This window comes from Schistocerca americana, chromosome 8 (genome assembly GCF_021461395.2).
Source record: "Schistocerca americana isolate TAMUIC-IGC-003095 chromosome 8, iqSchAmer2.1, whole genome shotgun sequence".
Taxonomy (NCBI): domain Eukaryota; kingdom Metazoa; phylum Arthropoda; class Insecta; order Orthoptera; family Acrididae; genus Schistocerca; species Schistocerca americana.
In genome coordinates this window covers 490879748-490907122 of record NC_060126.1, presented here as the reverse complement: position 1 = coordinate 490907122, position 27375 = coordinate 490879748, and the positions used below count along the sequence as shown (strand labels likewise).

Sequence of the window (27375 nt, the reverse complement as noted above, 5' to 3'; positions counted from 1 at the left end):
TTTCCAACTTGGATGAAGGTCGGATTGCAGCCTATCGCGATTGCGTTTATCGTATCGCGACATTGCTGCTCGCGTTGGTCGAGATCCAATGACTGTTAGCAGAATATGGAATCCGTGGGTTCATGAGGGTAATACCGAACACCGTGCTGAATCCCAACGGCCTCGTATCACTAGCAGTCGAGATGACAAGCATCTTATCCGCATCGCTGTAACGGATCGTGTAGCCACGTCTCGATACCTGAGTCAGCAGATGGGGACGTTTGCAAGACAACAACCATCTGCACGAACAGTTCGACAACGTTTGCAGCAGCATGGACTATCAGCTCGGAGACCATGGCTGCGGTTACCCTTGACGCTGCATCACAGACAGGAGCGCCTGCGATGGTGTACTCAGCGGCGAACCTGGGTGCACGAATAGCAAAACGTCATTTTTTCGGATGAATCCAGATTCTGTTTACAGCATCATGATGGTCGTATCCTTGTTTGGCGAGATCGCGGTGAACGCACATTGAAAGCATGTATTCATCATCGCCATACTCGCGTTATCACCCGGCGTGATGGTATGGGGTGCCATTGATTACACGTCTCGGTCACCTCTTGTTGGCATTGACGGCACTTTGAACAGTGGGCGTTACAATTCAGATGTGTGACGACCCGTGGCTCTACCCTTCATTCGATCCCTGCGAAACCCTACATTTCAGCAGGATAATGCACGACCGCATGTTGCAGGTCCTGTACAGGCCTTTCTGGATACAGAAACAGTTCGACTGCTGCTCTGACCAGCACATTCTCCAGATCTCTCACCAATTGAAAGCGTCTGGTCAATAGTGGCCGAGCAACTGGCTCGTCACAATACGCCAGACACTACTCTTGATGAACTGTGGTATCGTGTTGAAGCTGCATGGGCAGTTGTACCTGTACACGCCAACCAAGCTCTATTTGACTCAATGCCCAGGCGTATCAAGGCCGTTATTACGGCCAAAGGTGGTTGTTCTGGGTACTGATTTCTCAGGGTGTATGCACCCAAATTGTATGAAAATGTAATCACATGTCAGTTCTAGTGTAATATATTTGTCCAATGAGAAGCCGTTTATCATCTGCATTTCTTCTTAGTGTAGCAATTTTAACGGCCAGTAGGGTAATTCACAATCAAACCCACTGTACTCACCTGTGGCGCTGCTGTAACACGAGCTGCCACCTACTCGTAAGGCTGTTGGCACATCCCTTATAGTTTTTATAAAATTATGTAACCTACAGAATATAATGGGGGAATGAAGGCTTTAATAAGTAAGTCATCATGAACAATGTAAATACATTGCTACAATTTAAGTGTACGTACCATTATCTTTCAGTCCGTTGGGTTAGGTACATGAATGTTTCTAGCTGAAACTTTCTCAGTTTTTGTCATAGATGATATAGATGTACAACACTTCTCATGAAGCATGTATCAAGAAATACTGGAAAAGGTGATTCCGTATTCAAAACTTTGTCCTTGTTAGACCTCTACGTAAAGTGTAACGTGTTTAAAGTAAAACATGTAACAGGTCTACTTTATTTTCTGAAGAAAATGAGTTTAAAGAAAAATCAGCTTACAGAAATTATATACACATTTTCACAATTTTGGGAGGATCGGAAAGCATTACATTATGACCTCTTTGAATATAACATCACACTCCTATTAGTTAATTTTCTGTAGACTCAGATTTTCATTCTTTCGTTAGACATAAAAATTACAAATGGCGGTCTGTAGACAGAGAATATCCAACGCTCACAAACTGGCTACGACTGCCCATGTCATCTCACTGAAAATGTTAGTAGGGCACCTTATGACTATCTCTGTAAGAAAATGTTTCCATATGTAAAGGTACTTCGAGATCAGTTCTTCTCAATCAAGACTGCTTGACTAATAATTTAATCAATATGAGAGCAAGAGAAGAAACCTGAATGAAATCTTTTTGATATAAACACTTAACGACACATCTTAATACTACTGTTTAATAACTTATTCAACACATTATATACATAAATGTAACTGTTTGAAAACAAATATCTGCCTTAGGTGAAGAGACGGTTAGGAAATTAAGCTGAGGGTGCTTTCGGTCAAGTTCATTTGATGATGTTTCAAACAGCTCTGAGTGCTCCTCACCAGAACAGCAGATAATTCTAATATACACACTGCTAAGACGTATTGCCACGTATTAACACGGAGTGGGTAGTATCTAGCTGTACTTCCATGTCAGAAATACATCACCAGCGTAAACGAGTCCATTAATAAGGGCTAGTATTCCTGCACCGCATACTTCACCATATTTATAAGTATCTCGGACGTATGAATCCAACATAAGTCCTCCAGATACCAAGAACAATATAGCTCCCGCTGCTGAAGAAAGTAGTATCTGAAAATAAGAATTTTGTCTATTATTCTGCTACAATATTTTAAGACGAAACTAGTAATTATTAATAATATTCACCGATGAGCCAAAACATTATGACCATCAGTTTAGAAGCGTGTTGATCCACCTTTGAAATGTAATCAGTGTTTAATTTCGCGTGGCATGGATGCCTGGTAGGTTCCCGGAACCGTGTAGCACCAGATGTCTACACACATTTCACACAACAACGAAAATAACGGGCCAGTGGTTTGCAGGCGCAGAGTTGGTCCCAACAGCGTCTCAAATGTGTTCCATCGTGCTCGGAACAGGTGAATTTGGCTGCCATACTACGACAGGAGTTACTATCACGTTCCTTATACTACTGTAGCAGGACTCTGGCACCGTGACTGTGTTAGTTATCACGCTGGAAGATGCCGTCGGCGTTGACGAAGATGTCAAGCTGCGGAATGTTGGGTATGGTCGGAGCACATCCCTGGAATGCACAATACCAAATTGTCGTGCCTAACAGATTGAGAAACCACCTGAAATGGTCGTTTGTTGATCTTAAACGCGAGAATTACCCACTGTCATCGGATCCTCAAAATTAAAGACCAATATCCTTAACATCGGTTTGTTGCGGGATTCTCGAACATATTTTCAGTTCGAATATAATGAATTTCCTTGAGACAGAGAACATGCTGTCCATGCATCAGCACGGCTTTAGAAAGCATCGCTCCTGCGAAACGCAACTCGCCCTTTTTTCACATGATATCTTGCGAACCATGGATGAAGGGTATCAGACGGATGGCATATTCCTTGACTTCCGGAAAGCGTTTGACTCGGTACCCCACTGCAGACTCCTAACTAAGGTAAGAGCATATGGGGTTGTTTCCCAAATATGTGAGTGGCTCGAAGACTTCTTAAGTAACAGAACCCAGTACGTTGTCCTTGATGGTGAGTGTTCATCGGAGGTGAGGGTATCATCTGGAGTGCCCCAGGGAAGTGTGGTAGGTCCACTGTTGTTTTCTATCTACATAAATGATCTTTTGGATAGGATGGATATCAATGTGCGGCTGTTTGCTGATGGTGCTCTGGTGTACGGGGAGGTGTCGTCGTTGAGTGACTGTAGGAGGATACAAGATGACTTGGACAGGATTTGTGATTGGTGTAAAGAATGGTAGCTAACTCTAAATATAGATAAATGTAAATTATATTGCGGATGGATACGAAAAAGAATCCTGTAATGTTTGAACACTCCATTAGTAGTGTAGTGCTTGACACAGTCACGTCGATTAAATATTGAGCGTCACATTGCAGACCAATATGAAGTGGGACAAGCATGTAATGGCAGCTGCTGGGAAGGCGGATAGTCGTCTTCGGTTCATTGGTAGAATTTTGGGAAGATGTGGTTCATCTGTAAAGGAGACCGCTTATAAAACACTAATACGACCTTTCTCTAGTACTGCTCGAGCGTTTGGGATCCCTATCAGGTGGGATTGAGGGAGGACATAGAAGCAATTCAGAGGCGGTCTGCTAGAATTGTTACTGGTAGGTTTGATCATCACGCGAGTGTTACGGAAATGCTTCAGGAACTCGGGTGTGAGTCTCTGGAGGAAAGGAGGCGTTCTTTTCGCGTATCGCTACTGAGTAAATTTAAAGAACCAGCGTTTGAGGCTGACTGCAGTACAATTTTACTGCCGCTAACTTATATTTCGCGGTAAGACCACAAAGATAAGTTAAGAGATATTAGGGCTCGTACAGGGGCATATAGGCAGTCATTTTTCCCTCGTTCTGTTTGGGAGTGGAAAAGGGAGAGAAGTTATGGTACGAGGTACCCTCCGCCATGCACCGTGTGGTGGATTGCGGAGTATGTATGTAGATGTTGAAGAAGAACCATTAATAATAATAACCCCCATCAACGCGGTACCCCCTTCCAGAGGAACGTGATTGGCCGGTTTACAGTAGCGGACGACGGCCAAGCACCTATATAGATATGCAGAACACAGCATCCCGACCAGCCTTCTAGCCTTCTACACACGAAAGCCGAACAAGGACTTGGTCATCTCTAGGGTACAAAGGGTTTTAGATGACACAGAAACCTGGGCCCGTCGTTGGCGCATTACCATCAACTCTGAAAAGACGCAGACAGCTTATGCTGATGACTCGGAGGCTCGGACCTCCTCAACGCCCGCCCCCTCCCCCCTCCCCCCCCTCAACCTTCACCTAAACGGAACCCAACTTCCCTGGCGCAGAATCGCCAAATAACTTGGCGTAACCTTGTACCCTCGTCTTACGTGGAAACCCCACATAGACGAGGTCCACAGGAAGGTCTATGCCAGAAAGTCCATCCTATACCCAGTCCTCAACTCAAGCAGCTCCCTTCCCTGCTCTGTGGGTGTGAATGTATATCAGGCCCTGACAAGACTAGTGATGGAATATACATGTTTTGTCTGGGGATACGCGGCGAAGCAGCACCTGGACAAACTCCAGAGGCTGCAGAACCGCGGCCTCAGGAGGGCATCACGTCTACCCCTCGGATTCCCTATGGACGATCTGCACGCCGCAGCTGAAATTCCACTCTTAAAAGAGAGTTTCCAAGATCTGGTGAAGGCTCTTCCAGGTCAGGAAACGTCCTCATCCACTCCCAAGGTCGGTATGACATGTCCCGCGACAAGCACAAACGTCCAGTGATGATCTTCGACGACTAACAAGGGGAGGCCGCCAATTGTGAAATTCAGATTCGATTCATACTGCGCATAATAAAAGCTCATGGCCAGAGGTGTAATGTGGCAAAGCACCAAGATGCACTTCTCAGCCGTTGTCGAGAAAATCGACAGTTAAAAGAAACCGTTGCGGTGAAATACTCTCCACGATTAATAGTTTTCTACAGCGTCGTGGCGCAGCGGTAATAGCTCGGGTTCGTATTCCGAAGGTCGCCGGATCGAATCTCGCGCCATGCAACCTTTTTTTAGTATTTGTTTAATCCATATATATATATATATATATATATATATATATATATATATAATTCCCGGCAATCAGTTGCAACAATTATACATATAATAAGTTGTTGAAAGTCGTTTGTCGTGGAAGAACTGGCGACTTCGAACATCATTATGTTTTCCGCAAACAAAGTTGTATTTCACAAATGTTATTAATTGTCTTCATAATGCTTACCACATATAGTTCACGGAAGACGTAGAAACGATATTACAAAACGAATACGTATAGTGTAAGTCAATCGTTCGAATTAGAATAGAGACCCCACGAACACAAATTTGGTGTGGCAGGTATGAAATATAAACTCCGTTACTCGCTCGTTACACTTGAAGGACAGATGTTGAAGGAGCCAAAACTAGCCGCAGCATAACAGCGTAGTTGCCTGCTAACTTCGAAAGAAGGTAGATGCGGTCCCAAGCGCAACTTGTAACATCGTCGAAAATCAGTGCGTACGTGAGAGCTTTGGTACACCCTGTTAAACAAACGGAAAAATGGAGGCGGTACAATTGGAGAGCGCTCTGCCTTCACCAACATGCATAAGCAATTCATTAATAGTTTGTGTGTGTGTGTGTGTGTGTGTGTGTGTGTGTGTGTGTGTGTGTGTTTACATTTGAATTACAAAAAACAAATAATAAAAAAAGTTGCATGGCGCGAGATTCGATCCGGCATCCTTCGGATTACGAACCCGAGCGCCTACCGCTGCGCCACGACGCTGTAAAAAATTAATAATCGTAGAAAGTATTTCACCGCAACGGTTTCTTTTAACTGTCGATTTTCTCGACAACGGCTGAGAAGTGCATCTTGGTGCATTGCCACTTTACACCTCTGGCCATGAGCTTTTATTATGCGCAGTATGAATCGAATCTGAATTTCACAATTGGCGGCCTCCCCTTGTAAGCCGAAGAGAACATCCTTATATATAAGTCCTCATCCTTCTCACTCCCCCATAATTTCAATCATCTCGCCAACCCCAGGCAAGTACCAGACACACACAGAACAATCATCACATCACGCAGATACCCAAAAATCACAGAAATAAACACACGTGCAAGTACAAAGTGGAATAAAAGCCGCAAGGCTACAAACTACCCCACACACTTCTCCACAGAGGGGAAAGTATTAGATGTGAGTGAGTGAGTGCAGGATCCCGACACTTCGCCAGAAGATGATGGGTACGAAACTCATCGAAACGTTGAGACAAGACGACGCCACCACTCGGCTGATAACCGGAGAAGATTTCACCATAAACAGGCTGGCCGCAGCAGCGACTAGAAGAGATGATTTCAAACCTCCTTTAGTACTTACAGTTAGAGCTGAAGTACAGACATGTTTCCGGCGGTAGCAAGGTCCTGCTCTTCAGTCACTCATCCGGCCTCAAGCGGAGTCATCACTGAAGGGAAGGTCTGAAGCTAAGTGTTTTCTCTACAACAACCTTACAAGCATTGAGTTCTCCAAGAGCTGGCTGAAACTTGCTTGTCTTTCTGCCGGAACTGGAAAATGATTGCCCAATGAGCGTGGAGATTTCGGGTTCCGATGAATGAAAACTCCGTAACAGCGTTTAAACAATCCCTTACTCGTCTTCATCACGTTATACCTCAGGCAGCCGCTCAGAGGCAGGCACCAAGAACCAGAAAATTTCTCCCGCTCCATTAAGTGATTCTGAAATGGAAAAATGAGAAGCTCAGCATGTGGGCACAGCGCACGAGGGCACCGTCGAAAATGCCAGGGTGAGTCAATTACGAGGACGTATACTGAAAGTTTGAACTGGACGTTACTCCGAGGCCTCGAAACAAATACTCACACGCCTTGAGAGAGGCACACGTGCCTAGAAATTTCTTATCTGGCTAAAAGTGCTTCGGCGAAGAATTCGATATTTTATGAACGATTTCATTCTCCTCATCCCTTCTAGGGAGCGAGCAGGGGGATGAGAATGCCAGGCTCGTTACATGCCAACGAGCCACTGGCCGAAGTGCTACAGTTTTATAGCGGCAAATTCCTCCTAACAGAGACTCTAATCTCGCGCATCCATCTTGTAAGGTTTTCAGTCATCAGAACCACCAGCAACTACATAAAAGAGGTGGAACAGAAACGGACACCAGACTCTGGGAAAGCTAATGGAGATGTGTAATTACAGAGCAGTGTACTTAAGGAGTACTCGATCAAGGGAATTTGCATACCAACCTCTGAACCGAGCGAGGTGACGCAGTGGCTAGCACATTGGACTCGCATTCGGGAGGACGACGGTTCAATCCCGCGTCTGGCCATCCAGATTTACGTTTTCCGTGATTTCCCTAAATAGCTCCAGGCAAATGCCGGGATGGTTTCTTTGAAAGGACACGGCCGACTTCCTTCCTCTTTCTTCTCTAATCCGATGAGACCGATGACCTCGCTGTCTGGTGTCCTCCCCCAAAAACAACCCAACAACCAACCTCTGAAATATGTCAGTGGACAGTTTCAGCAGAAAATGGCCACGTTAGGAAGCAGATAACGATGTAAGTGGTCTGCAGTAATGTTAACGTAGTCCACAGGATTCATGGTGGCGTCGATTACTACCACAGATCGCATAGAGTCCAAGTGAATGTCCACCATAGCAAAATACTGCTCCCACTCGCCGGTGTCTATGGTGTGCTGCACGTTTCGAGCACACGTTGCCCTGGAAGACAGCGTATCCAAGCACGATCATCGACCTAGTGCAACAAGAATGTAATTCATCCGACCAGGGGACACGTTTCCATTGATCCACACACCGAACTCTACGACCTCGTGTCCATTCCAGTCGTAATTGACGCTACTGTAGGGTCACCTTGTGAACACAGAGAGTCGTCTTCTGTGGTGCCATATATTTAACAATCCATACTGAACGGTGTGCCCGCACTATTATTGTAGTTTGTTTTTAGGTATGCTACAGATCGCCGCCAATTCTCCTTTGCAGTACGGGCAAGTTCCGACATCCTCGTTCCGTGACCAGACATTGACGTCCACTACCTTGTCACCATCCCTCAACCATTTTTCCTAGATATTGACGACATTACAACGCGAACAGCTAACGATTTGCGGCGTTTCCGAAATGCTCTTACCCAGGTGCCGGGCCATAACAGTGGGCCGTTTGTCATAGTCGCTAATGTTTGTGGACTTCCACATCTGAAGCCCGTGTCCATATTGATGCCTCACTGACCTCTGTGCCGAGTATACACTACCCTTGCCACTTCCAAGTGCCCACAACGCCAAGCATTCAGTCTTACACTGGCTGTGCCCATAATGTTTTGGCTCGTCAGTCTAAGATTCTGTTGCAGACAAGAAATACTGCTGTGTAATTACTTTTGCCATATCTCGCATTATTGAAATGACATGTCAGAAGCTTAATAACTTGCTTTCTGATTACGGTGTTTTATTTCTATTTAACATTAATCAGTCAGTGATCACAGATACTGTCCAAAATCACAAGGAAAATGTAAATTCGGAATACACATAAAAGTTACGAAGAGATACAATGTCTTTTTAGCCACAAGTCAAAGACCTTCACAGCGTGTTCACGTCCTCCGATGCGGAACGAGTGTGACCGAATTAGTGCCAAACAAGAGTAGTATATATCTCACGGTTAGTTCTGAAAGGTTCCATGAGATTCCATGTACAACTACTATGTAAGTAATATTCTGAATTTAAAGTTTGTGTTTCCAAAATTTAAATCCTTTTAGAGATTTATGAAAGTGACAGGTAATAACAGCATTCTAAAATTAGACTAAATATCCCTAAAGCTATTGGCTTTATATTAAGTTAATAACTTAATCATATGTTGACTGTAAGTCAATAACAATATAAATACATACAATTGTCTTAAATGGCTTAAAATAACTTTGCAAAATAAGAATAAATGATAATATTCTATCGGGTGTTTCTGACATTTATTGGCAAACTAATTTTCGTGGTATAATATAGTACCATAAATAATTATCGTTATACAAACGGAAAAATACGTATGTGGCAAAGTTTCATCCGTGTACCAGAAATCTAAGTTCAAATAGGACCATAAATTAGGTAGTATCTTATATTGATGTTGGAGGTAAAAATTCAGTACAGGCTTGACTTATTACATGATGGCTCTCCCCCCGTGACTTAACTGCGAGAATTATTGAAATGTCACATACAACCCTTCTTAAAGATTTTCCTGTTGTCTCATTTATAGAGAAGGTATGGTAGTCTTTGTTTTCGCAACATCCTCTGAATCGCACAAATAAACCACGGTATGTCTCTGACGTCTTTTAATACTTCAATTGGTACGTTTTTATATGGACCGCCTTTCTATGACGTCTTCCAGTTTTACACACAATTCTTCTGATTTTGTAGATGTAAATTAAATGTTCTCAGTTCGTACTTCAAGTTCGCTGATAGTGGACTGCTTGTCAGAGCAAAGAAAAATACTCTCCACGTTTTATTTATTATTTATTTTGCCTTTCGTGACCATCGTTTATGTAAAGTCATAATGGTCGGCTGTTTGTCTGTGTTTGTAGCCCGGAAATCTAAAATACTTTTTTCACTTATAAGTTGTCGGACTAGTTGTCTGACGCTATTGTAATACAGTGTATTCAGTGCTACTTCGAAAGACGGACATTACGTCCTATAATATATTCCCTCTGCACCTCACAATACTGACAGCTTTTACCAAAGCAATGTTAAGTGTGATTCGTCAGGATACTGAATAGCTGCTGCACGGTTGATCCAGGTTGTCAACCCAACCTTAAGCGTGGCTTTAGTCGTTTGTCACACCTAGATTTACATTTATGGGCTCATTTCTTGATCGTGACGACAGTACAACTACACGATTTCTTTTAGAAATGTTTTCGCAGAGTACCACTGATCTCAAAGAAAACAAATTAACAAAAACTGTGACGAAGTACGTCCCTACTAGCCCTGTATGAAGCAAACAATGTGAAAACACATTCATGGCATGACTTCATTTATTTGCCTAATACAAGAGTAACATAAAAGTCATCTTTTCAGAAATATCGCTTTTGTCTAAGATAGATGTGGTTTCCTGAAACTGTCTCTTATTGCTTTTATCTTCCCCTTCGTGTATAACAATATGATATTCAACAGGGGGTCAAAACAAATACCAGACATCCAAGATAGCTGTAGATTCAGATTTTCTAGAAATACTTTTCAGACCTGGAATGGGAACAGTAATATTTTTACTCCACTTCGAATACATGGTTACATTCTTAGTCCGTTACATTCCAAAACCAAACCTTGTTTAAGGATCTGGAGTTTTGATTTCATTGCCTTCAGAAAGTCCATATGAACACTCGTCGGATTCAGATTCATGTACTTGATTTGTATCTTGAGCTTTATGTCCTGCAGTAGGTATTAATGATATAAACTCAGCCACTTGATAATGGTATAAAAGGCCGAAACCTGGATAGTAATTAAATACACAACAACACAATGAAATGGCGGTGTGTTCATTTAAAAATCATTGTATGACTCTTGCTCAGAAACATGAAAAACTGTTTAAGGTACTTGAGATGATATCATTTACCTAAGGGCCAATTTCATCTTCTAAATCGCAGAAGTGAAAACCATTGAGCAAGAACTTCAGCATCAGTATGATATCTGTTAGAGAGTTATCGTGAAGCCATTGTGATATAAAAAATTATTTATATCTATCAGGTCGTGTAATAAGACTAATAGCTAATGACAACTCTTAGAAAACAAAAGATAGGGAGAGATTTGAGGAACTGAGTGGGACTTGACCTTAAAGGTGATAGCTACATACAATTTTGGTGTGGTAGAACCCAAACGAAAAAAATCTTTTGTTATTTCAACTTGAAACAGCAATATTACAGGTCGTTACCTCCAGTATTAGAAGACTGATGGAAGCTGAGAGTCGACTGTTTTCAAAGCCATCTCCCTTCATCGCGCAAAATAAAAGAGGCATGGTGTCTTTCGGACCCAATTAGTTCTGTTATGGTTTAAAGAGTAGTCAACAACAAACATGAAGATGGATACCACGTATTATTCCTATTTCTACTTTTTAATAATGAATATTGTACTTTCAATCTCAATAAAGAATTACGTAGATATAGTACACTGTAAGAAACAAATGAATGAATAACGTCTTTCCTCTTCTATTTTAATTAAGAGAGGAGGACGTCAGCTGATATACTATTGTTGCGTAGAATAACCATTTATTCCCATTCTTTTGAAATAAATTCCAAACGGATGTATTTGGTGATGTACAATTATAACTGGTAACGTTGCCAGCGTGTTAAGTTGAAGGTACGCCTATGTCCATGTATATGTTATATATTACTTAACATTATAAGCAGAGTTCTGCTTTAGACATGATGATTTTCCCTCCACCCTGAAGAGTGTAAAATTTGTTTAGAAAAGTCAAAACAGTCTACAGCAAAACAGATATCAGAGGAGAAAGTGAACATCTGGATGACTGTAAGATTCCTCCCCACACAAAAATTGAAAATCCATCTTTCTGTACAGGAAATAACACTTCATTCTTTCATTACCATTATGTATTGTAATTATCATCAGCATATTACAATAAACGTGTAAATATGTCTCTAAGCCTGCATCTTTACCATATGTACTTATGTTTAGGTAATATCAAATAAAACACGGCACAAACGTTCAAAACAATGTTATTAACGGTCAGTTTTGTAAACTGACGTATTTGTAAGTGTTTTTACGTCAAAGTGTTGAGTGACGATAACGTTTTGCCTAGCAGCTTATATGTAGAGTCGATATTTCTTCAGATATACATAAATGTCACACGTTTAGTAGAAAAAAGAAAAACTGTATCTAACTTAGAATCTAGCCGAAGAGAAAATGTTTTTCGGTAAACTCACCAGGTAGAGGTGTAGAGGAGACCCGATTAAATAGCCAATGAGGATTAGGATACCTAGAATGATAAAAGCTACTATCGTGCCGTCGACAACTGCCGTACGCACAAGAGTAGAAGGACCTAAGCCAACTTGCTGGTTAGTTGTGAGACAGGCTATGATAATGGATATAACCTGAAAAGAAATCATACAAATATTAGTGGGCTACGTATAGACAACATACAAAAATCCTGTTCAGGGTGATTTTTTCAAGACATTTATTTCTGTTGGACGCAAATGTATTGGTAGGCAGTAGATTCAATCATATATTTACAGCATGAGTGATACACAGTTTGTTATGGTACAAAGACCAATAGGTAATTCAGTCATGTCAATATGCAGTGAGACGCAGGTGCAAACAGACTATGTTCATATAGAAATGCTAACAGACGTACACTGAGGTGACAAAGGTCATGGTCATGGTCATGGTCATCCAATATCTTGTCGACCTCCTCTTGTGTGACGTAGTACAGCAAGTCGACGTGGCATGGACTCAACAAGCCGCTGGAAGCTCCTTGCAGAAATATTGAGCCATGCTGCCTCTATAACCACCCATAATTTCTATAACAGTTCAAGTGTTGCAGGTGCCGGATGTTGTGCACGAACTGACCTCTGGATTATCTTCCATAAATGTTCGATGGGATTAATGTCGGGCGATCTGTATGGCCAAACCTTTCGCTCGAATTGTCCAGAATATTCTTGAAACCAATCGTGAACATTTGTGGACCAGTGACATGGCGCATTGTCATCCACAAGAATTCCATTGTTTTTTGGGTACATGAAGTCCATGAACGGCTGTAAATGGTTTTCAAGTAACCGAACATCCAGAGGACCCATTCCATCGTTGTTTGGGAACATGAAGTCTGTGGACTGCTGCAGATGGTGTCAAGCAGGCGAACATAACCGTTTCTAGTCAATGACCGTTCCAGTTGGACCACAGGACCCAGTCCATTCCGACTAAACACGGCCCACACCATTATGGAGCCACTACCAGCTTTCACAGTGCCTTGTTGAGAACTTGGGTCCATGGCTACGTGGGGTCTGCGCCACTCTCGAAACCTACAATCGGCTCTTACCAACTGAAATCGTGACTCGTATGACCAGGCAGCGGGATTTTTTTTTCAGTTGTCTAGGGTCCAGTCGATATGATTACGAGCACAGGAGATTCCATATGGGCGATGTTGTGCTGGTCCATTAACGCCAAATTTTGGTACACTGTACTAACGGATGCGTTCATCGTATGTCCCACATCGATTTCTGCCGTTATTTCACGCAGTGTTGCTTGTCTATTAGCACTGACAATTTTGTGCACACGCCGCTGTTCTCTGTCGTTAAGACCGTCGGCCACAGCGTTTTCCATGGTGAAAGGTTATTTCTTAAATGTGGTATTCTCGGCATACTCTTGACACTGTGGATCGCGGAGTACTGAATTCCCTAACGATATCCAAAACGGAATGTCCCACGCGTCTATCTCCCATTACCATTCTACGTTCAAAGTCTGTTAAATGCCGTCGTTCAGCCGTCATCACGTCGGAAGGCTTTTCAACGTGAATCGCCTGACTTCAAATGATAGCTCCGTCAATGCACTGTCGTCTTATATCTTGTGTACTTTATCTGTATATGTGGATATTGCTATCCCATGACTTTTGTCACCTCAGTGTATTTTTATAGTATGCAGTACTTCGAAGTCCTGTATGTGTTGTGCACTATATAAATAAGTAAATAAAAAAAAACATCCAATAGGTTTAAATTGACGTTTTAAATTGTAAAAAAAAGTAAACGATTCACTGATAGAAATAAATTATGATGTATGCTCCATTAGATGTCTTATACTTTCCAAAGACCGTTTTATGAAAGAAATATGGCAGATATGAATAATAAATTGAGTAATGCATTAAGTGCGAGAAGTACCTGTTAGAAGATACTTCTTCAGGTCACATAAACGGTGACAAAAATGCTATGCTCATCCTTAGAAAAATTAAAGACTATAAACATAAGTAATTAAATTAGCAGGAAAGCTTCTACTCTGCTGGATGTTTATTTCTGCTTGCTTGATAATAACATGTAAATACTAGTAATTGTGGTTGATTTTTACTTTTAATTGATTGTATAACTATATTTAGGGCTGGACTGGGTGATAATTTTGAATTTGATTTAAGGAAGATTATTGCTCTTTCTACTTTAAAACAAATTGGTTTAATAATAAGAATTTTTGCTACAGGTTATCGAAAGCTTGCATTCTTTCATTTATTGGCTCACGCTTTGTTTAAGGCGTTATTATTTATGTGTGCAGGTAGAATAATTCTTGCTGGTGTTTTATTGAAGTTAGGTAGTTATGGAATTTTCCGTGTTATAAAGGTTATTTCTTATTTGGGTTTAAGGTTTAATTATTTTTGATTATCTTTAGGTTTATCTCTCAAAAATGCAGATATCTAAATACTGTAAGAACAATAGTATATTTACAATACGTATGGAGAATTACGTCGCTGTAGGGATTCCAGTTCTGGCATCTACTTCTTCAGGTAATTTGTGGACCCCTTGGAAAATTTAGTAACTAATTCTCACAATATTCTCACTGTTCATTTCTCATGGATTTTTTTCAGTTACATTACCAACTGTTGGATAACAGTGAGTGACAGTTCATAAAATAAGTTAGCGACTTCATGTGCAATTAAACTCAATGAAAAACTATTTGTGAGTGCACAAAGGCTTATTATCAAACTGGACAAATAGGGTACTGCCTGCAACATTTGTTTCAAAGTACGACCATTAAGTTGTCATTAAGTTATATTTGTAAGCGGGTGCCAGCACAATATTTTTATTTGCTTGTAACCGAAGAATATAAATGTTTTTTGTATATAAAGATCTTAAAAGTTTCCAGTGAACGCAATCCCTATTTAGTTGGCATCTAAATCATGTCAGGTATGGTTTGATCTTGAGCTCTTAATTAATGTTTCTGCCATCAGCAAAATTTACAGTTTTTGAGAGTCGTTTAAAATCATAAGAGCGTCGTTAGTTTAATTTTAATTTGAACCCAGCATCGTATTTCATTTTCTGTCTTTTTCGGTTTATGTCACTCTCGCAAGGTAGCTTCGCCGTGAGTTTCTCTGTTACATCTACGTAACACTCCGCAAGCCACCAAACGGTGAATGGCAAAGGGTACTTCTGGCGTCAATAACTGATACGCTGTCACTCCACCTGAGGTCGCTCTGGATAGTTACTCCTGGATATTTTAACGTGGATACTGCTTTACAGCAGTTTGTCATCAATAGTGGAGTTTCACAGTAGTGCCTGCCGGAGTGGCCGAGCGGTTCTAGGCGCTACAGTTTGGAACCGCGCGTCCGCTACGGTCGTAGGTTCGAATCCTGCCTCGGGCATGGATGTGTGTGATATCCTTAGGTTAGTTAGGCTTAAGTAGTTCTATGTTCTAGGGGACTGATGACCTTAGAAGTTAAGTCCCAGAGTGCTCAGAGCCATTTGCACAGTAGTGGATTTATTTTCCTACGTATGCGCAATATGTTTCATTTATTCGCGTTCAGCGTCAACTACCAGAGCCTGCACCAGTAATCAATCCTTTGCAGATCATTCTCCAAATCTGTAAGTCTTCTGACTACTTTCTTATAGACATCCATCGTTCGAAAACATTCTTAAAAAGCTTCCGACGCTTTTTAATAGATCATTTATATGCAATAACAGTGTATCACACTTCTGTGGGGTGCTCCAGAAGTTACCTTTACATCTGTCAGTTTTGTTACGCTAAAGGCGACTCGTTCTGTCTGCAAGGAAGTCATGAATCCCGTCTCAGTTCTGGTCCCATATTCGATAATTCCCTATTTTTTTATTAACCGCAGCGTGGGGCAGTGTCAAACTCCTTTCCTGAAGTCAAGCAACACGGGATTAACCTCAGCGCTGTAGTCTACTGCTCTACGGATCTCATGGAGAAACACAGCTAGTTGAGACGCGCAAGATCTCTGTTTGCTAAATCGGTGTTGATTTGTAGACAAGTGATTTCGCTCTCCAAAAATATCATAGTTCTTGAGCATAAAATGTGTACCATATTTCTACAACTGACTGACGTCAATGTTATAGGCCTATAATAACGAGCATCTGTCGTACGGTCTTCTTGAAAATGGAAATGACCAGCTCCTTTTTTCCAGCCGCTAGGTACCCTTCGTTGCTGCAGCGATCTACATAAACTGCTGTCAGAAGGGGAGCAAGTTCTTTTGCACAATGTTTGTGGATTCTTATAAGTATCTCATCTGGTCATGATGCCTTTCTACTACTTAGCGATTGTAGTTGCTTTTCTATTCGGCGAACGGCTATCTCAGTATCTGGCATTTCGAAGTTCCCAAGATGTTTTGAAATGAGGGACCCAGCTACGATTTTCCGCGGTCAAACTACACTGCTGGCCGTTAAAATTGCTACAGCACGAAGATGACGTGCTACAGACGTGATATTTAACCGACAGGAAGAAGATGCTGTGATATGCAAATGATTAGCTTTTCAGAGTATTCACACAAGGTTGGCGCCGGTGGCGACATCTACAACGTGCTGACGTGAGGAAAGTTTCCAACCGATTTCTCATACACAAACAGCAGTTGACCGGCGTTGCCTGGTGAAACGTTGATGTGATGCCTCGTGTAAGGAGGAGAAATGGGTACCATCACGTTTCCGACTTTAATAAAGGTCGGATTGTAGCCTTTCACGATTGCAGTTTATCGTATCGCGACATTGCTGCTAGCGTTGGTCGATATCCAATGATTGTTAGTAGAACATGGAATCGGTTGGTTCAGGTGTGTAATACGGAACGCCATGGTGGATCACAACGGCCTCGTATCACTAGCAGTCGAGATAACAGGCATCTTGTCCGCATGGCTGTAATGCATCGTGCAGCCACGTCTCGATCCATGAGTCAACAGATGGGGACGTTTGCAAGACAACAACCATATGCACTAAAGTTCGACGACGTTTGCAGCAGCATGGACTATCAGCTTTGGTTACCCTTGACGCTGCATCACAGGCAGGAGGGCCTGAGATGGTGTACTCAACGACGAACATGGGTGCAAGAATGGCAAAACGTCATTTTTTCGGATGAATCCAGGTTTTGTTTACAGCATCAATATGGTCGCATCCGTGGTTGGCAACATCGCGCAGAACGCACATTGGAAGCGTGTATTCGTCATCATCATACTGGCGTATCACCCGGAGTGATGGTATGGGGTGCCATTGGTTGCACGTCTCGGTCACCTCTTGTTCGCATTGACGGCACTTTGAACAGTGGACGTTACATTTCAGATGCATTACGTCCCGTGGCTCTACCCTTCATTCGATCCCTGCGAAACCCTACATTTCAGCAGGATAATGCACGACCGGATGTTGCAGGTCCTGTACGGTCGTTTCTGGACACAAAAAATGTTCGACTGCTGCCCTGGCCAGCACATTCTGCAGATCTCTCACCAATTGAAAACGTCTGGTCAATGGTGGCCGAGCAACTGGCTCGTCACAATACGCCAGTCAGTACTCTTGATGAACTGTGGTATCGTGTTGAAGCTGCATGGGCAGCTGTACCTGTACACGCCATCCAAGCTGTGTTTGACTCAATGCTCAGGCGTATCAAGGCAGGATCTATGCACCCAAATTGCGTGAAAATGTAATCACACGTCAGTTCAAAATGGTTCAAATGGCTCTGAGCACTATGGGACTTAACTTCTGAGGTCATCAGTCCCCTAGAACTTAGAACTACTTAAACCTAACTAACCTAAGGACATCACACACATCCATGCCCGAGGCAGGATTCGAACCTGCGACCGTAGCGGTCGCACGGTTCCTGACTGTAGCGCCTATAACCGCTGGGCCACTTCGGCCGGCCACACGTCAGCCCTAGTATAATATATTTGTCCAATGAATACCCGTTTATCATCTGCATTTCTTCTTGGTGTAGCAATTTTAATGGCCAGTAGTGTATTTCTGAAGACCGAATGCAGATTTTCGGCGTTCCCTCCGTTATCCTCCTTTTCGATGCAACTGTGGTTACTAAGAGAATGAACAGAGGATTTCGAATCCCATTTTTTACTGATTGAACATGTGTGGTGTAGGGATAGTATGACTTTGGCAATGGTGAGGCGAGCACGTGCGGTTTGTTTCTCGCCTGTTGTGCTGCTTGCGAACGTGCGCACGTTTGCTTACTTCTGCGTAGCGGCTATTCCTCGTGTCTGAATTCATCGAGCATCATGCATTTTCCTAACGCCGAGCCACAATTAAATTTACTCGTCCTTTGGACCATGAACGACCAAAAGAATATGAAGTAGAGCAGTTTATATTGGACGAAATGCTTCTCCCGGCGCAGCATCTTCTCGGAATTCGTTTTTGGAACGTTAGTACCACTGGAAACATAAAGCTGCCTAGTGAAGAGCTGTGCACCGAGTTAGTGCGGCGCCATATTAACGATCTTATGTTCTGATACTCTAACGGACATATAGGGACTTGGTAAAGGCCGCGTAATACGAGAAAATTTCAGTTAGATCACATCATGGTCAGGCAGAGATTCCGAAAGCAGATACTGGATTGAAAGGCGTTCCCAGGAGCAAATATAGATTCAGAACACAATGTAGTAGCGATGTAGAGTAGGCTGACATCTCGGTGATCAGTCAGGAAGAATCAGTGCGCAAAGAAGTGGGATACCGGTATACTCAGGAATGACGAGATACGCTTGAAGTTTTCTAAGGCCATAGAAACGCCATTGGGAAATAGCTCAGTAGGCAATCAGCTCAAGAGGAATGGACATCTCCAAAAATGCCAATCACAGAAGTTGGAAAGGGAAACATAGAACCAAAGAAGGTAACTGTGAAGAAACCATGGGTTGGTTGGTTGGTGTGGTCCAGAGACTGGTTTGATGCAGCTCTCCATGCTACTCCATCCTGTGCAAGGTTCTTCATCTCCTAGTACCTACTGCAACCTACATCCTTCTGAATCTGTTAAGTGGATTTATCTCTTGGTCTCCCTTTACGATTTTTACCCTGCACGCTGCCCTCCATTCTTACAAATGTACTGTTTCTGATGGACACACGTCCAGATCATCCGCTCTCAAAACACCGCCACTTCTCTCTCCACATCCACCAGTGCTGGCGGCTCACCTCCAACTGTGCAACGCTACGCGCTATTAACAGCCAACTGCCCAACGCTACAATGGCGAATATTACTCCAACAATGCAAACCAACCACTGCCTTCACGCAGTACAGTCAGTGATTTTCATATAGAGCGCTACGTGGCGTTACCAACATAAAAACCTAAACAGCCTACTTACATCAGCTTAAAAGTCACGCATCCAAGTTGCTGACAAGAATAATATACAGAAGAATGGAAAAGAAAATTAGTTTGTTAGGCTTTAGGAAAGATAAAGGAACCCGAGAAGCAGTTCTGACGTTGCGGTTGATAATAGAAGCAAGGCTAAAGAAAAATCAAAACAGGTTAGTAGGATTCGTCGACCTGGAAAAAATTTTCGACAACGTAAAATTGTGCAAGATGTTTTAAATTTTGAGAAAAATAGGCGTAAGCTATAGGAAGAGACGGGTAATGTACAAATGTACATGAGCCAAGAGGGAATAATAAGAGCGGACGGCCAAGAATGAAGTGCTCTAATTAAAAAGGGTGTAAGACGGAGATGTCGTCCTTCGCGCCTACTGTTCAATCTGTACATCGAAGAAACAATGACGGAAATAAATGAAAGGTTCAGGAGTGGAATAAAAATACAAGGTGAAAGGACATCAGTGTTACGATTTGCTGATGACGTTGGTATCCTGAGTGAAAGTGTAGAAGAATTACATTGTCTGCTGAATGGACAGTCTAATGAGTACAGAATATGGATTGAGAGTAAATCGAAGAAAGACAAAAGTAATGAGAATTAGCAGAAATGAGAACAGCCAGAATGTTAACAACAGGACTGATGGTCACGAAACAGATGAAGTTAAGAAATTCTGCTATCTAGGCAGTGAAATAACCAATGACGGACGGAACAAGGAGGACACCAAAAGCAGAGCAGCACTGGCAAAAAGGGAGTTCCTGGCCAAAAGAAGTCTACTAGCATCAAACATAGGCCTTAATTTGAGGAAGAAATTTCTGAGAATGTACGTTTGGAGCACAGAACTTTATGGATGTGAAACGTGGACTGTTGGAAAATCAGATCAGAAGAGAATCGAAGCGTTAGAGATGTGGAGCTACAGATGAATGTTGAAGATTATGTGGACTGATAAGGTAAGGAATGAGGAGGCTCTGCGCAGAGTGGGAGGGGAAAGGAATATGTGGAAAACACTGACGAGGGGAAGGACAGGATGATAGGACATCTGGCGAGACATCAGGGAATAACTTCCATGGTACTAGCGGGAGCTGTAGAGGGCAAAAACTGTAGAGGAAGACAGAGACTGGAATACATCCAGTAGTGAAGACGTAGGTTGCAACTGGTGACTAAAAAAAAAAAAAAAAAAAAAAAAAATGTCCAGTGGGGGGGGGGGGGGGGGGGGGAATGTCGTGGTTGATCACGGTGGCTTTGGCCTCCGAGCGTTGAGGATGTTCGTACTCCCGTTTGGGATGCCATCAGATGTTGTGATGGCCGCCTTTCAACCTTGCAACAACGTCGTCAGTCACGTCACTGAAACGCGGAAGACGTTCGAAACCTGCCGTGTCCTCAATGATGACCGTCAGACAGAAATTAAAATGAGGAAAGAAACGCCTTCTTACTTTGTTACTGCCGGCTGAAGGGCTGTAGTCGTGTACGATGGCCAGCCGCGCACTTGTTCAGGTTATGGCCAGGAAGGCCACTTCTGTGGTGGATGTCCCCTATGTAGACCGGTTCAGACGCCGCTCAGGGACGTCTCTCTACCTGGGGCGCCCACTGTGTCACCCTGCAGGACTACCTCCTGTTGTGGCTACTCTGAATCATTCAGCACCAGCGGCGACTCCTCTTGACGAAGCGATGGACGTTTTACCTGTCTGCCCTACACTCCTGCCGGAGGCCATCAGCAGCAACGAGACGTTTGTCCCGACCCCATAATTGTTGATCAGTTGATCATGGAGCTGTACCGGCTTTCTGCCGTCTGGCCACATGCTGGACGACATCCGTTCGCATTCCGTCATGGAACAACATGTTAGGAAGCACTGATCGCCGAGAAAACTGAAGAGACAGCGCTGTACTCTTTGTGATGTGTGTCCACATGCCAACGACTCTCCTATTGATAATGCACTATCCTCCGACGCCCTGGAAGTAGATGGAGCGACGTCTCTCCCTGTCTTCACATCTCGTCAGCATCCACCTGTGGACACTGATCCTTCCCTTCTGCATCTGATGCGGCTGTCCCCTTTTCTGTGTCTCATGCTATCTGTTGGCGCACCTCTGAAAGCGTTCCACTGAACCGGACCAGTGAGACATCCGTCTCCTGGGTGGGCGACGTCGATGCTGAGCATGGACGTTTGGGAGGTATACAGGGCAATGGAATCCCCTTGGTGAGGTCGGCTTCCTCCCCATCACAGGGGCCTAGAGGGGAGTGCCCTGTACGTCCTGTTTGCTTTTCCTGCCCTCCTTTCGATGGCAGCTTTTCAGACTTGTCGCATGGCCACAGTCAAACACAATAAAATTCGCGTGCGCCATAAACTAGCATTACTCCATGTAATGCTGTATCTACATCTACATCTACATTTATACTCCGCAAGCCACCCAACGGTGTGTGGCAGAGGTCACTTTACGCGCCACTGTCATTACCTCTCCTTCCTGATCCAGTCGCGTATGGTCCGCGGGAAGAACGACTGCCGGAAAGCCTCCGTGCGCGCTCGAATCTCTCTAATTTTACATTCGTGATCTCCTCGGGAGGTATAAGTAGGGGGAAGCAATATATTCGATACCTCATCCAGAAACGCACCCTCTCGAAATCTGGACAGCAACCTACACCGCGATGCAGAGCGCCTCTCTTGCAGAGTCTGCCACTTGAGTCTTTAAAAAAAAAAATCTTTATTTACCATCAATAATAATATTTATACATCATAACCCACTACCTTATTTGATTAGTGGGTCTTACTTGCTACTGTTGTTACAATTAGCAGCTAATTACAATATATTAAGTCGTGAGCTACAGCTATAATCTAATTACAATGGGCAGCTATATACACCTATTTGTTTTTAACTTCTAAGATTTTTTAACTAAACCTACATACTACTTCCTGTAGCGTCACAGATGTGTCAGCAATGTACAAACCTACTTTATTGCCTTGCCCATCGAGCTAATCCCGATGAGCGTGCCCGCTGACACTGGGCAGGCCAGGATGTTAATCGCTGCAGGTTCCTAAATCTAGATTTCTAGTCTAATTTCTACTAACTAATTCAATCCTAAGTCAACTCCAGTGCATTGTCAAATCCTGGTTGTTTTTATTCCCCCCTCCCCCTAATCCCGTACGTGGCGGATTCCAGACTATAGGGTCGGCCTATCCACGCACAGGAGGTATGGGAGTAGGGCGCGTATTTGTCGTAATCTGTGCTATTTAGTTTTGTTCCCTCATGTATTCTCTTAGAACTTTTTGTGATACCTTGTTGGCAAGTCTATTCAGTGTTTGGAAGGTGTCTTCTTGTCTTATCAGGTGGTATGTGTCATGGTCGGGTAGTTGGTCACGTAGTGTGGAAGCAACATCATTGAAGAGGGGGCACTCGTAAATCACATGATCGGGAGTGCCCTCCGGTTCACCACATTCACACGCGGGTGTGGCCCTTTTCACGAACCGACATAAGTATGCCGGGTAAGGCCCATGTCCAGTGAGAAAATGGATTAGTCCTCTTGTGGGTTCAAAGTATTTCATTTTTAGCCATTCTCTAGTGCTTGGAATCAACTCGTATGTCCTGCGCCCTGTTTCATCCGTGTCCCACAGTTCTTGCCATAGTTGTACCCCCCTTTGCCGAATCTCACCCTTGTCCCCTACCCCAATGCCTAAGATCTCCTCTATTTTTGTTACATTTCCCTTCTTAATCCAGAACCATGCAGCCTGCTCCCTGATTTTAATGTCCAGGGGGCAAAGCCCCATTATGACTAGTAGTGCTCCTCCTGGTGATGTTCTGTAAGCCCCTACCGATCTAAGTATCATGTTCCTTTGAACCCTTCTCACTGTCATGGCGAGCACCACCCTCGTGAGCCTGTGTGCCCAGACTCCCGAGCCGTAACCCACTATCGATGTTAGTATACTATTATGATAGAGTCTTATGAGATGAGGTGGAAGATGAAATCTTTTATGTCCTATGGATATGAGGTTTTTCAGTGTTTGGAGGGCTTTCTGGGTTACGGTTTCGATGTGTTTCCCAAAATTCCACTTCTCATCAATGATGATGCCCAAGTATCGTGCGTCACGTCTCCGAAGAACCGGCGAGCGCTCGATTCGTACAGTCGGGTTACGGATTAATTGTCCCTTCAGTAGTAAGTAGGTGGACTTACTTGGTGAAACCGTCATTTTGGTGTTTTGGCACCACAGTTGTAACTTGTCCAGGGCACTCTCTATTTTAGGTTCAATGTCTTCGCAGCTGCGGCCGCCGACCAACAGGAGGAGGTCACCTGCATAGGCTATCACCTCTAGCACTTCTTCACTTTGTTGTAGGGCGTCTAGTAAAGACTCCATGTGGATGTCCCAGAACAGGGGCCCTAACACAGAACCCTGAGGACAGCCCTTTGTTATAGATTTTCCAATTCTCTCGCCAGAAGATGATAGCCAGACCTCCCGTTCCTCGCAATAGCTCCTCAGACAACCATATAGCAACCCTGGGCACTCCTTCTCCCGCAAGCAGGAGAAGAGCGAAGGCCACCACAGGTTGTCGAAGGCGCCACTGATGTCAACCATGATGCCCACCACGTACTTATGTGGGGTAGAGCCACAGACTTCAGCAGCCAGGGCAATTGCATCAGATGTCGATCGCCCAGGCCTGAGGCCGAACTGCCTGTCGCTCACCCCACGCAGCACCCGATGTGCAGCCAGCCTGTCAGCTAGTAACTTTTCTAAAATTTTCCCTAGTATGTTAATCAAGCAGATTGGTCTATAGGATTTTATATTTGTTGGATCTTTATCTAACCCTTTCCGAATAATAACTACATTCGCGGTCTTCCACCCCTTGGAATTTTTTGTTGTATCAGACACTCGTTATATAAGTGAGTGAGTGGTGCAGTTAGCTGGGGAGCTAGGAACTGCACCACCTCGGCTACAATGCCGTCTGGCCCGGGAGCTTTACCCCTTTTAAGTGATTTTATGTGGGCAGCCACCTCTTCCTCCGAGAAAGGGTAGACTGCCGTATTGTTGGTGTATTCGTTGAGATTGTCATGTCTTAGTTGTTGTTGCTGATCAGATTCCCCATCCGCGCTATCATCAGGCAGCAGGGACCGGAGGAGGACCTCAGCAGTTTCCTGCCAGGATTCCGTCATCCTGTCCCCGTGCCTGACTGTTGATAATTCCAGTGGAGAGTGGATCTTCTCTCGTACTAATTTATATGGTGTACCCCAGGGGTCCAATGCCAATTGGCTCTGGACGAAGTTTTCCCAGCTTTGTATTCTAACAGCCTGGAGTTCCTTCTGGAAACGAAGTTTAGCCTCCCGATACTGCATCAGCCATCTTTGCCGTTCCGGCCAGACGATACTGCGCTGGTAATATCTTCTCAACCTTCTAACAGACCGGCGCATATCCTCGAGTTCAGACGACCATGGTTATGGAGAGGCTGCTATGGCCTTCCTCCTGGTCGGTACGGCAGCTTTCACCGCGCTAGTTATTGCATTGGTCAGTTCCTCTGCTCGGTCGTTTACGTCTATGTCAGAGTGTGCGCCACCTTCTGGCAAAGCAGGAATGACGCACTCCCTCGCTAGTCGTTCCCAATCAGCCCTTTTGTAATTAAACTGCGTTTCCCACCCCATGGCCCAGCGGGACACTCTTCCACCTACAATGAATGTTATTAGGTTGTGGTCGCTTGTGGTAGCGTTTTCTTCTACTTTCCACTCTTGTATTGTGTTAATTGCATTGGGGGTGGCTAGAGTTATGTCAATGTTCGTGCCTGGTCCTCCTCCCCCGGCATAGGTTGGAGGATTGCCAGGCTTGTTAGCTATCACTAGGTGTGATGCCATGATAAAATCCTCTACCTTCTCTCCGTTGGTGTCCCTTGTGCCGCTGTTCCACAGGGGTGATTTTCCGTTGATATCAGCAGTGATTATCATCCTTCGTCCTTGCAATGCCGTGCTTACTGTAGCTAGATGGTGAAGATGTGTTTCAATGTCATCCCCGTACTGAAAGTACATATTAGTTAGTATTATTGTTCCACCGGGAGATAGCAGCTCCACGACATTGCAGTGACTATTAGTGAACTGTGATAGTGTAGTTACTTTCAGGGCTTTGTTCGTGATTATTATTGGCGCTTTCGGATTATCTCCTTGGCTGATGACCTGCCACGTCGCGGCTACAAATGCAATTTTTCCAGCTAGGGAGTACGGCTCTTGTAGACAGAGCACATCCACCCTCCTCTCCTCCACTTCCTTACGTAGCTCCTGCATTACAAGTCGACTGTTATGTGTGTTGAGTTGGCCAATGGTAATTTTTGTCATCTACGGAAAGTATGTATGTATGTGGTCTTCTGGCCATGTCTTGTTCCAGTCAAACGTAATACGTCTATTAGCCAGAACTGACTGTTCGTAAATGTCGTTTAGGTCAAATTTTTCTCCTCTTCTCTCGAATACTTTCTTTAGTAAGTCTCGCAGGGCTCCGAAGTCGGTGGGGAGATTCACTGACTTAAGCCGTATTTTGTCTACAGCCTCCATTACCGAGAAGGTGATTCTTCTTCCATATTCGTGTCCTACGCGGACCACATGTCGTAAGGCAATGGTCAGGGTAGCCGGCTGCTCCAATCTTGCCAGTTGCATGGTACATTCTAGATTTGGATATATCCGAACCGGATCTACTGGCGGTAGTCTTACCACTGGGGTGTCTTGAGAGCTTGTTATTGTGCTCTCTTGCACAGGCTTTTGTTCTTTCAGGTTGCTTTCATCTATTGGGATTACAGGTACAGGATGCCTTTGCCGTTGCTGGTGTTTTATCGGCTTCACTTCCCTGCTGAGAGAGGAGGGAGTAGCCATAGGGATAGATTCCGTCTGGATACATTTATCGATTTTCGGCGGATCTGTTTGGATACTTTTGTCAGCTGTCTCAGTTATCGGATTTCTCGAAAGAGACTTTATAAATTCTTTGAACCTATTTGCCCTGATGGCATCCCTCCTCCTTTTGCTAGGGGATTTTCGCTTTGGTATCCTTTTTTGTTTGACGTACTCAGCCATAGTCCGTTCTGGATATCAGTCTCTGCTCCAGCATGCGGTACGTAGGGCACTTTCGTCCTGAGGCTCCGCAGCTTTTCTTCCCACGTCTCTTGCAGGGAATGCATACACTTGCAGCTTTACATTCTTTTCGTGTGTGACCAACTTCGCCGCACCTGGAGCACGCCGACCCCCTGGTGCAGTGCCTTAGAATGTGGTCCAGGTCTCCACAATTATGGCAACGAGGTACCACAAGGTAGTCCCTAATATTAATGGCATGGAAGCCAACATACAGTCTGCCCATTGTTATTATCTGCTTCCACATTTGTGCTGTGACCTCGGCGACGTGATGTACGACATCACGATCCCGAGACCCCGTTTTAAATCTCAGCTTAAAAAAATCCTTAACTCATTTTCATTCATTTGGTCAAAGTTTTGGTCCTTTATAGTCTGGTACAGTTCTTCTTTTGTCATTGTTGCTGGTACATCGTATAGGATGACCAAAGGGTTCCTTTTTCTCGGCGGTTCACACCTGACCACCGAGTTCAGCTTGGGATTCTTTAAAAATTTTTCTTTGTCTTCCTTTGTAGTCACCTCCACAATCACTGAGTTCCTACTAGGTTTAACTTTATTTATTCTGATTTTATCTTTTGCTGGATCCATACTTTTGGTCAGCAACTCTTGTATTTTTTTCACACTCGTGTCTTGGCCTGGTAGAGTTCTGAGGAAGACCGCTGTGTCTGGCCGCTTGGTCACCTTGACGACCGTTTCTTTCGTAGTTTGTGGCTTTGACGGTGCTTGCGCGACCA

General features: G+C 43.8%; 1 protein-coding gene across 1 annotated transcript in view; it reads right to left on the bottom strand.

The window, feature by feature from the left end:
* Positions 1-1594: 1594 nt before the first annotated feature.
* Positions 1595-27375, bottom strand: part of LOC124545467 — a 63287-nt gene continuing 37506 nt past the window's right edge. Inside the window, exons 3-4 of the mRNA XM_047124395.1 lie at positions 12230-12397; positions 1595-2396 (exon numbers count right to left, since the gene is read on the bottom strand). Of these exons, the coding sequence (XP_046980351.1) occupies positions 2220-2396; positions 12230-12397 (345 nt within the window). The 3' untranslated portion in view covers positions 1595-2219. The remainder of the gene's footprint in view (positions 2397-12229; positions 12398-27375) is intronic.